Raw genomic sequence first — 11980 nt, forward strand, 5'->3', positions numbered from 1 at the left:
ATGAGAGGAAAAAGGAGCTAAAAATGAATACTTTAGTTAGGTAGGGCTATATAATTGATTATAAATGATGAAAATTCAACTCAAAATTAGTTTTTTATAAAAAGGTAATTTATTGACTCATATAACTAAAAAGAGTAATTGTGAATCTGACTTTAGATACAACTGGATTAAAGAGTTAAAATAACAGAATCAGACACACCCCCTCTTCTCATTGCCCCTTTGCCTCTCAGCGTCTCTTTACATATTGGCAAAGATTGGCTCCAGGCTTACTTTCGACCAGTTTAGCAACCCTAGCAGAAAGAAGGACTCTTTTTCTCATACTGAGGCAGCATTCTTGGGTTGAGTTTGATTAGCCTAGTGGGATTCACTTGCTACGCTAAATGAATCACAGTGACTAGAAGGATTTGCTTCTTTAATTGCCTAAGCTTCTGTTCTCTGCTTACCACAATTTTCAGAGGGTAGGGACAACCCTATCTAGCACCACATGGACTTAAAGGGGGAGGGACTATTTAACAAAAAAAAAAAAATTATATTCTTTTACCAGAAAAGGGAATGCTAGAAAACAAAACAATAAGATGTTCAATTCAAAGGGACTGAGAAAGGAGACCAGAAAGACAGAAGGAAGAGAGAAAAGGAAGGGGAAAGGACAAGAATGAGAAGGAAGTGGGGAAGAGGAGAGAGAAAAAAATAAGGAAGAGAGAGAAGGAAGAAAAAGGAAATAGCAGACAACAGAGGAGAGAGAACCATCTTGAGGAAAAGCCATGTGCCCTACATGGGACCAGTCGACAGAACTGAATACAGTTAGAAACTGCAAACAAGACACTATTCAGAGTGTTTTACATGAGCATGGTGTATTGAAAAGAATAGAAGTCCCCTTTTTGACAGGCAGAAAAGTTCTCTTGATACTGGGTTCATGACTTTGTGAATACAAAGATTTGATCTGGTCCTACGTTGATGATAGCATGTGCCTCAAGTCCTTTCACATTCTCAATAAATGCAGCTGTTTGCTCAGGATTTTCTTCACTGCTTCTTTTACCTCTTTATTCCTCAGGCTGTAGATAATGGGGTTCAACATTGGAGTCACCACTCCATAAGACAGCCCAATGATTTCATCGGATGCTTTTGTGTCCTTTGACTTGGGCTTCATATACATAAAAAGGGCTGAACCATAGAATAAAATGACTACAGTCAGGTGGGCTGAACAGGTAGAAAAGGCTTTTTTTCTTCCCTCAGTAGAATTAATTCTCAAGATAGAAGACAGGATGAAAACATAGGAGATGAAAATTAACAGTAGAGGAATCACCAATAAAACAATACTTGCCACTGTCATGATAAGCACATTGATGGTGATTTCTGAACATATGAGTTTAAGAAGAGCCAGAATCTCACAGGTAAGATGGTCAATGACATTATTCCCACAGAAAGGCAACACCATCGTCAGGACTGTTTGCACTAAGGAGTTTAGACAGCCTACGATCCAAGACCACGCAGCCATGTGCACATATAGCACCTTGTTCATGATGATGGGGTACCTCAGTGGGTTGCAGATGGCCACATACCGGTCATAGGCCATCACAGCCAGGAGGACACACTCAGTGGAACCCAAACCAAGAGAGACAACCATCTGCAGAGCACAGCCAATGAAGGAGATGGATTTTCTCTCAGACACAAACACAACAAGCATGGGAGGAATGAACGATGATGTGTAACAGATGTCCAAAAATGAGAGGTTTCCAAGGAAGAAATACATGGGGGTGTGGAGGTGAGAGTCTAGTATGCAGATGACGATGAGGAGGCTGTTTCCCAGGAGGATTATCGCATACATGATGAGGCAGAGCACAAACAGAAAAAGCTGGAGCTCTGGGTATTGGGAAAGTCCTATCAGAAAGAATTCATTCACGGCTGAATAATTCCCCATCTGCATGTGTCCATGTCACCTTCAAGGTTTAGAAGAAGAGAACACTCAGGAAGATTTGATTTTTTTTTTTCATGTAGATATATCAAATCACTTTCACTTTCGTTATTTCATTTTATTCTTAGAGCAGACCCTGAAATCAGCAAGAACAGGATGTTAAATTGATTTTATTAATGATGAAACAGACACTGAGAGATCAATATACTGAGGCTCACACAGAGCAGAGGCTGGGAATTGTGCTGAAAATTTTCAGGCTTCTAATTAAATAAAATAATATGAACAAACTACTTTCAAATGTGGATACATAAGAATCTCTTTATTGGTAAACATTTCGAAATAAAATCATTCTAATAAAGCTAGATCTAATTTAAAATATATATGTTCTGTATCATGCCACTTATATCTTCAGTATGCCTATTTTAAGTTACTTTTTTTGAGACTCAGCTAACTCAGCTACTAGTCTTAGCTAGTAAAATGAGGCAAAGGGCAGAGGGAAATGTAACTCTTTGATAGTTTGTTATGAGAATTAAATTAGATAACATCTATTAAGTGATAGGCATAGTAGCCGGTTCCAACATGTCATCTAAAATTCTACATAACATAATGCAATGCAATGTAATAAAATATATAATACAATATAACAATATTAAGAATATAATCGTAAATATAAATTGTAAATTTTAAATCTGCTAGACTGACTCAGAAGGAAATAAATTAGGTTAGTTTTTTTTTTTTTTTTTTTAAATTTTAAGGCAAGGGGATTGAGGTTTGGGACTACAGTTGATGGAAAGCCAAGATTTTCTGGTTTAAGAAGTAATCTGATCCAAACTCAGATAGGGGACACCTATCCACTTAAGAGTCTGGAAGTCGGGGCCCTAAATTTGCCCTCCTTTAATATTAGTCACTTAATACAACCTTTCTTCCTAGCTTTTTGTGATTTTCCAATGCTTTATTTTCTTTATTCTTCTTTACCACTTACCTCTTAGATGGATATTCTGTGTTTTTCCAGGCAAGTTCATATCATTTTATAAGTACTTATTAATACACACTCGATTTTTATATTTGATACTTTGGAATGCATATATAGATCCTCTATATTGTTTTAATTTTCGGCCATGATTGAACTGATAATGTGATTGAACTGATAATGTATAATTTTTATCACTTAGCTGTAAGTACATTGAACTGATAATGTATAATTTTTATCACTTAGCTGTAAGTACATTACACTGTTGTAAACTGATTACGTTGAAAGTATTAACTCGTTTAATCTTAAATGCAAGTATAGATAATATTATTACTCCCACTTTTCAGGAGAGGAAACTGATACAAAAGTTTAAGTAACATTCAGAAGATCACAGAGGTTATAAATGCTAAAGACGGAATCCAATATCCAGTTGTCTTGCTCCAAAGTCAGACCTCTTAACCAGTAGACTACCTCTCACAGACTCGTATACCGACTCTAAGCAAGAGAAGACTATTAAAAGAAAGTTTCTCTGCTGATTGTAGTGATATGATGGAGCACTCTGAAGGCTGGATCATAGGCTCCTTTTCCCTGTAGCCTTTGGAGTGTAGAGTTCATATTTTTCTACACGTAGTGAGCAATTTCACAATTATGAGAATTAACATAATCAAGAATAATGATATGAGATTCCTTAGCATCATATTTGTCTCAGTCACACATCTGAAATCCCTTAGCTTTTCTCTGACTTTAATTACCCTAATTCTTGCCTTTCTTATCTTTTCTATTCAAACTCATCTTTTGCTAAGCTCCGCCATCTTATAACTTTATCTCCACGTCATTAAAAACTCAACTGTGCTTCAATTGTTTCATATGTCTAAGATGCCTAAACATGAATATAACTTCTAAAAGAGTATGTCTTATACTTTAGTATACTACTATACATTATTATACCACTGCCATAGCTTGTGTTCACAGGTCATGGTGATAGGATGAAAATATTTCTTGCTCATCACATCTTTACCCAACAATCACACGTCGTCTTTGGCCTTTTTGTAGCCAGAGAATTTGGAGACATGGATGAGGGGCTTACTCCTTGGCAGGTCATAGGTGACAGTACTTACTCACAATGTATTTCCTCTCCCCTTCCCTTCTCATATCATTTTTCTTCCTCTTGAAGCATATGACTAGGCAGTGACTTCTGGTAAGTTTAAAAAGAGATGATGACACCAGTATGTTGGAAAATATTCTCTTCTTCCTATACCTCCTTTCCTGTTTCTAGTCACTGATTTCCACAAAGAAATCAATTAAGACAGGCATCTTTATTTGAAGACACTTATTGTGGAGGAAGAGAAATTAAAAGGGGAAGAGAATGAGGCAGAACAGAAGAAAAGGAACCAGGATTTACTGTTAAAGAAAATGCACTTCTGCCATTTCTCTTGCCCTGATGGTGTTAAGGAAGGAGTTATTGAGTGGGTTTGCTCCCCCAAAATCTTTAAAATTCGTCCCACAAAAGACATATTAACAGAGAAATACAATCTAAGGAAAACCAGTGTGCTTACGATGCATCACAATTTCAAGAAAAGCCCTCTAACCACTCCTCCAACCACATCGTCACCCCTCAGTCCCTCTAATGTAGAAATTCTGAAGCCACTACTAATACCCTCAATGTGCTGAAATGGCCATGAATTTTGACCAGTCTCCCCAGAATACTGTATTCTTTCTTCTTTATGCATTTGTACATGCTGTTTTCTTAAGCTGGAAGGAATTCTCCCAACTTAGATATTATCTTTTGTAGGAAAACTTTCTTACCTCCTGATCTAGGTAGGATGCTGTCACAGAACCCTGTGCTTTCTGCTCTCCTAGCATCTTTAATTTACTTATTTAGTCAACACATACTATGCCATATATACTGTAATATGTAATAGGTATGCTATCGCGAGAACTAGCCTTTCAAAGTGGACACTGGATGCAGAATGCTTATGATAGTTGTTTTATACTTTTAAGAAACAAATAACTTATGTGCTATATAACATTGCAATGTAAAAAGTCATGGAACATTTTGCAAATTATTTTACCAAACTAAAAGTGCCTTTTACGCAAACTGTCAAAGAGAGAATAAAGCTATGTTCAATTACATTTATGAATGCATATGCAAAGAATACAAAGTACATTCAAACTGCATACTAAAATGATGGCATTTATTTTTGTCAATGCGTGGAATTCCAAATTAACACTTGAAAATATATTAGTATAATGTATGAAACAAAGGGGTAACAAAATTAATTACATTATCATCTAGATGCCCAAAAGTAATGATAGAACACAACATTAATTCTTGATAAAAACTCTTAATAGTCTAAAACTGGGAGGATAAATCATTAAGATGATAAAGAGTATCTCTCTTAAACTATTGGTCAGTATAATTCCAAATGGTGATACACTGGAAATATTTTCCTAAAAGTCATTGAAAAATATATTAATATTATTATTATCATTATTATTAAATATTTTACCTAAAAGATACAATAATAGAACAGAAAAACAAAAATAAATGATGTATGTAAGATGTTTCAAGTTCAGTCATTGCTTTAATAGATGCTATAATTTTTTCCTCTGGGGTGCTGAAATACTGGAATGTAATGGTTAAGGTATACACATAAAACATAATGTCACTAGTAACAATGCAAATTGAAGTCTTGGAGAAGAGTTAAGGACGAGGGACAATGCTCATAATACAATATTACAGGAAAAAAAGAAGTTTCTTAATAATGGTTGCAATTTTTTTTGTGTGTGTGTTTGTGTGTGTGTGTGTAACTACTCCCAAATGTTAACTGTGGTTTTCTCTGGACTATGGGATATGGGGCATTAATAATTTTCTCTATATTTGTTATATTTTCCAAATAATTTTAATTAACTATATTTTATGATTATAAATATCAGAGATACCATTTTCAAATTTTCCTTGAAAGGAGTAGTGGCTAGGAAATCCAGAACTTTGGCCACAGTTATCTGTAAAATTCAAGTAGGAAGTAAAACAATCTATGGACATGCAATTGGAGAGGGAACTTGTGTTGGTTTATATTATACAGACTAATTAAATGCAGTTTGGTGTTCTGAGTTCAACCAATCGATTTCACACATATATCCACCATCAGCAGACATACTGACACAGTCTCAATTATTGCAAAAGGATTCTAGATATCACCATTGAGAATGTGACCAAGTCTTGTAGTGCAGATGGGGTGAACTACAAAGCACCCAACAGTATCATGCAAGATAAAGACAAAGGAGATACCCGGTAGGTAGGAGGGAGCATGAGCAAACATCAGAACTTCTGTTACTTATGCTTTTCTCTTTCTGCCATAAAGAGGTAAATTCCAGTTTCTTGGTTCTCCAGGTTTCGTTTATCTCTATTTAAAGGCTCACTTCTTAGGTTGGTCCTCACTATCAGGCATCACCTATGAAAAGAAAGCAAACTCTGCTTGAGGACTATGGATCATGAAGCATGTACCCTTTTTCCTCCCATTTTTACAAACCAGAGAGAGTAGCACTCTGATTGTAAAGCACCTGTACTTACTCTGTCTGACTCCTTGATTGTACCCCCAAGAAACTTTTTGAAGCAAGATATAGCTCACTCACCATGGAAGATTTTTTCAAGAGGAAAATTTCAGCACGAAATATTGCATTCTATATCCTGTTTCATCCATCTTTTCTTACTGTTTATACAGCACTTTTTTCCCCCACAATATGAGATCCTAAATGCTTGTCCTCTAGAAGCTCTAAAAGGAGTTGATAATAAGCAATACTTATTACAAATAGGTTACAAATAGGTCCTCTTCTCCTTCTTCTACATGGTCTTAAGAATTATTCTGAGTTTTTTTCACTAACCACTAAAAGAAGTCCTGAATGGATTTCTTTGTTGTTGGGAATACAGCTGAAGCTTTATGCTCCTGTCTTGTTGGTGCCTCTATCTGAGCAATAGGCTCACTTCTGGGTTTGTTCAGAACATGCTATTTTGCATATTCTAGTTATATCTGTGGCTGTGCCATGGAAGCCAACTGTGCTCCAATCCTCTTACCCCTTCGTTCTTATTGCTAGTATGGCGTCTTTATGGAGAAGTATTATATTTTAATCGAAAGAGCACTTGTCTTATAGTCAGAGAACCTAGGGTTCAGGCTCTGCGACTTATTAGCTGTACAAACCTTGAGCAAGACACTCAACAACATGATGTAAAATGGGGTAACAGTACTTACTTTATAGGTGTGTTGTGAAGATTAATGTAACATATCTGAAAGATCTTGATACAAAGTAAGTGCACAATGCATGTTAGTTTAATCTGAACTCCTACATTGCCATTTTTTCATTTTCCATGGTAAAGAGAAACAATTAAATCAAAGTGATATTCATAAGTATTCAAGATACTTTCTGCACCCAACAATCCTCATTTCCCATGATTTTTCACTGTTTTATTCAAAATTTTTCAAGTAAATCATTCAGAATTCCTAGTTCTCATATCATCTCTCCTTTCTGAAATTAACTCTTCCAAATCTGCTCAAGTCTGCCTCATTTAAGCATCAGTGTGAAAGCTTCAAATTCTTCACTTAAAATAGATAGCTTGTTTATTGGGACTACAGACTTCAAAACAAAGAAGCCATTTTAGATACAAGCACAAATATCTTTATTCAGCATTCCTTTTCTTCAGTGTTTTACTTTGTCTATATATCGTAGTTGCTGTGGCTACTCCTTTTTAGATTAGTTCAAAAATTAGCTATCTTCTCTTTGAGCTGCAGTCACACTATTAGAACACACAGGCGAGTATTCCACAGTTCCAGATGAGTGCTAGTGATGGTGAGGGGTCAGACCAAAAACAAAACTTTCATCTTTAGTAGAAATTCATGTTATAAATTTATATCAATAATAAGTCAATCTGCCATGTAAGTACTTCTAACCTCTGGGCACTGAACATTTTTAGAAAGCACACCAGTGGCTCTGGTAGCCAATTTAAACACTCCTTTGTTTTCTTCTAAGAGACTCTGTAATCCCAGAAGTGATTTAAAGTTGAACTTTTAAACCTCGCTGAAGATAGTAACTCTTAGATACATTAGAAATAATTTCCTAAAGACCTAAATTGTACCTTACTTATTAAAAAGCATTTTGCTTTCTTCTTTGAGTTAATTTTTCCCTGATTATAGAAATAATACATATTCATTATGGAAAATTTGAGAAATTCAGAAAAGGTCAATGGAGAAAATGAAAGTCACCCACAATTTCAGATATAACTACATATTGATATTTTGATTACTTTAGGCATATACTACTTAAGAGTATACTGTATTCTTGTTTTATAACTTACTGTTTAAAATTAACAGTATATTGTGTGTATTTTCTTATTTTATTATGCAATTTTGATATATGTCATAACATGATAAATGGGTGGAGGAAACACATGTAACAAGTGGAAATAAAACAGTTTCTTGGCAAAATTTCACTTTCTTTTTTTTTTGTCTTTTTGAAGGTAATGACAATGTTGGATGTCTGTAAACAGAAATTACCTTCACTTTCTATTCCTTATGAGTAAAAGCCAGGTTTTAGTATTTTCATTCTCTCCATATTTATGTTCTAGCACCTCCATAATCGTGTACGCTTTAGGTGGAAACGAAACAGTTTCTTGGCAAATTTCATTTTAGTGAGAACATTCATTTTAGTGAGGAGACCTTAGATCATCTGTAATAATTACACCATAAAATAAGGAGATGAAACATATAATTTTCAAAGGGGGATAATCAGTTGCATTTCAGTTATATGGCGTGTGTTCCATTTTTTCCTAGATCTTTTATGATTGTAATGTTGTTTGTTCCTTTGTTTTTTTTAATTAAATATTTGTCTCAAATTTATTTGGGGCATAGTATAGAGTAGCATTTTAATCTTTTTAAAAATACAATTAGTTCAATACCCAGGCACCATTTATTAAATAGTTCATTTTCTCCTGATTATTAATGCCATTTCATATCAAATACCAGTTCATTTCGTATATAATAAGCTTCCATATATGCGCATGGTATTTCTGGATTCTCTACTTTGTTCCTTTGATATATTTGTCTTTATCTGCACCAATAGCATAATATCTGAGATACTGTAGCTTTATGATGTTTTAGTATCTGATATAGTGAGTACGCATTTCTTATTCTATAGTAATTTCTTGGCTGTTCTTGGCCCTTTATTTTTCTATGAATTTTAAGATCAACTTAACAAACAAAGTATCCTATTTCATTGTATTTGGAATTACATTGAATTTTTAAAAATTGGGGAAAATTATATATTTATTTTTATTTTCCAAACATGAATAAAACATAGCTTCACAATTTACTTGTTTTAATGTCCTTTACTAATTTGACATTTGATAATCATTCTATTTTTGTTAAATTTTAAATATTTTAGAATTTTCATCACAGTCCATTTCTAACCTATTATTTATAGTATGTTTTTTAATCTCCAGATTTGAAAAATTATTTGAGGGATCGTATTTTCAATGTTTATTTCTAATATTTTTGCATTGTGGCCAGAGTTGAGGTTTGAATGATATTAATTCTTTGGTATATTGAAACTTGCTTCCTTTCCTAATGTTGCATTAGTTTTTTCAATTAAATTTATTGGGTGACATTGGTTAATAAAATTATATAGGTTTCAAGTGTACAATTCAGTAATACGTCATATGTATATTGCATTGTGTGTTCACCACCCAAAGTCAAATCTCTTTCTTTCACCATATATTTTATCCCCTTTACTGTTATCTACCTCCCTCCCACTCGCCTTTCCTCTGGTAATCACCATACTGTTGTCTAAGTCTGTGAGTTTTGGTTTGTTTGTTTGTTTGTTTTGTTTGTTTGTTGCTTTCAGTTTTATATCCCACAGATGAGTGAAATCATATGGTTTTCAACTTTTTATGTCTGATTTATTTTGCTTAGCATGGTTATCTCAAGATCTATCCATATTGTCACAAATGGCAATATTTCATCTTTTTTTTATGGCTGAGTAATGTTCCATTGTATGTATGTACCACATCTTCTTTATCCAATCATCTATCAAAGGGCACTCTGGTCATTTCCATGTCTTGGCCACCATAATAATGCTGCTATGAACATCGGGGTGCATATATCTTTATGGATAAATGTTTTCGAATCTTTTGGGCAGATACCCAGAAAAGGGATTTCTGGGTCATGTGGTAATTCTATTCTTAATTTTTTGAGGAACCCTCATACTGTTTTCCATAGTGGCTTTACATTCCCACCAGCAGTGTATGAGGGTTCTTTTTTCCCCACAACATCTCCAACACTTGTTATTCCTTGTCCTGTTGATGATAGCCATTCTAACATTTCCCTAATAACTAGTGACGTTGAGCATCTTTTCATACGTCTGTTGACCATTTGTATGCCTTCTTGGGAGAAGTGTATGTTCAGGTCTTCTGTTCATTTTTTAATTAGATTGTTTTTTGTTGTTGAGTTGTATGAGTTCTTTGTATATTTTGCAATAGTTTGTGTACGTGTGTTTATTACTTCACCTATTAGTTTGAGACAGATATATGAAATTCTCTCTTTTTTATTGTAGATTTGTCTTTTTCTTGTAATTCTGTCAATATTTACAGCATATGTATTGAAACTGTGTTGTAAAATGCATAAGGTTCAGGACTATTTTTCTTTTTCTATAAATTCTCTGGTAATGCTTTTTGCTTCATGATCTTTTTAACCTGATTTAATTAAAACAGTGGCTTTCTTTTGGTTGGTATTTGTGTAGTATACGTTTTTCCATCACATTAATTTCCAACTTTCTGTGTCACATTTTAGGAATTTCTCTTGCAAATAGAACATAACTGATTTTTTTTAGCATTTTATTTTATTATTAGTGTCAAGTATAAAGTATATTGGTTAGATATTTATAGAGTTTATGAAACAATCCCCTGATAACTCATATAGTTAAATTTACTGCTGGAATAAAAGATCATTTTAGCATTAGAAAATATGTTAATAGAATTCTCCACAATATCAATTGGTATCTTCTAACTGGTGCCTTTAATTATTTACATTTAATGTGAATATTTATGCTTCTGATTCTCTTATCCTCATTTGGTGTTTTTTTAAATCTATCTTTTTATAATTTTCTCTCGACAACTTTTAAGCCTTCTGTTGAATTGATGAAATCGTCTTTACTCTCTTAACAGATTTGGAAGCGCTGTATCTTATTTCTTTGTTTTTTTTTATGAGTACATTTGACTTTTTTTATGATGCTTGTTTAACTTAACACAGTCCCTTCTTAATATTTTTGCAATTCTTCCGAACAGTATAAACACTTAAAATATTTATCTCTGATTTTTGACTCATCAAAAATGAGTTATCTTCCACATTGTTGATGTTTAAAATTTTATTTTTACCTTATTTCAGTCCCCCAAATTATTGTTGCTGTTATTTTTTTAGAAAGCTAGTGATAATTTGGATTGATCCACATATTTACCAATTTGTTTACCATGCCTTTTTTTTTTTTTTTTAATTCCATGCCTTTTATTTGAGTACAGTTTCTTTATTTGCGGGGTTCTATGTGTGGTAAAATCTCTGTCTTTGGTCTAAATGTGTCATTATTTTTCTTTCTCTCTTGAAAGACAGTTTAATTTGGTGCAGAAGTCTAGGTTTTTAGTTATTTTTCATAAATAATTAGAAAATACAATTCTATTGACTTTGGATGACATTTCTACTCTATTTTGAAACATTTGACAAAATAGCTTGAACATGATATTAAAATGTACTGGAATTTTTTATTACTAGGAAAAGTTCGTTCTTCATTATTTTAAATGACAGTAACTATTCTCGTATAAATAGCATCATGACATTCTTGACTAACTTCCATGGTTCCCTATTGAGCACTAATTTTACCATTATAATTTGCTCAATATAAACATGCATATACATTTAGCAAGTATTGATTTTAGAAAATGATTTGCTTTGTTTTAAAAATTATTACAGATTTGTTAAATACTGATTTAAAAACACTTTTTATATGCCTTAAAATCTGAGATATAATAAAGTACCTGCCAATCATAATATTAATTCTAG

General features: G+C 33.4%; 1 protein-coding gene across 1 annotated transcript; it reads right to left on the reverse strand.

The window, feature by feature from the left end:
* Positions 1 to 963: 963 nt before the first annotated feature.
* LOC105295344 (olfactory receptor 13D1) lies at positions 964 to 1977 on the reverse strand. Its single transcript, XM_011364975.1, has one exon. It carries the CDS (start codon positions 1922 to 1924, stop codon positions 980 to 982), a length of 945 nt encoding a protein of 314 aa, XP_011363277.1. The 5' UTR covers positions 1925 to 1977; the 3' UTR covers positions 964 to 979.
* Positions 1978 to 11980: the final 10003 nt, after the last annotated feature.

Source organism: Pteropus vampyrus, unplaced genomic scaffold (assembly GCF_000151845.1).
Source record: "Pteropus vampyrus isolate Shadow unplaced genomic scaffold, Pvam_2.0 Scaffold103, whole genome shotgun sequence".
In the NCBI taxonomy this organism is placed as follows: domain Eukaryota; kingdom Metazoa; phylum Chordata; class Mammalia; order Chiroptera; family Pteropodidae; genus Pteropus; species Pteropus vampyrus.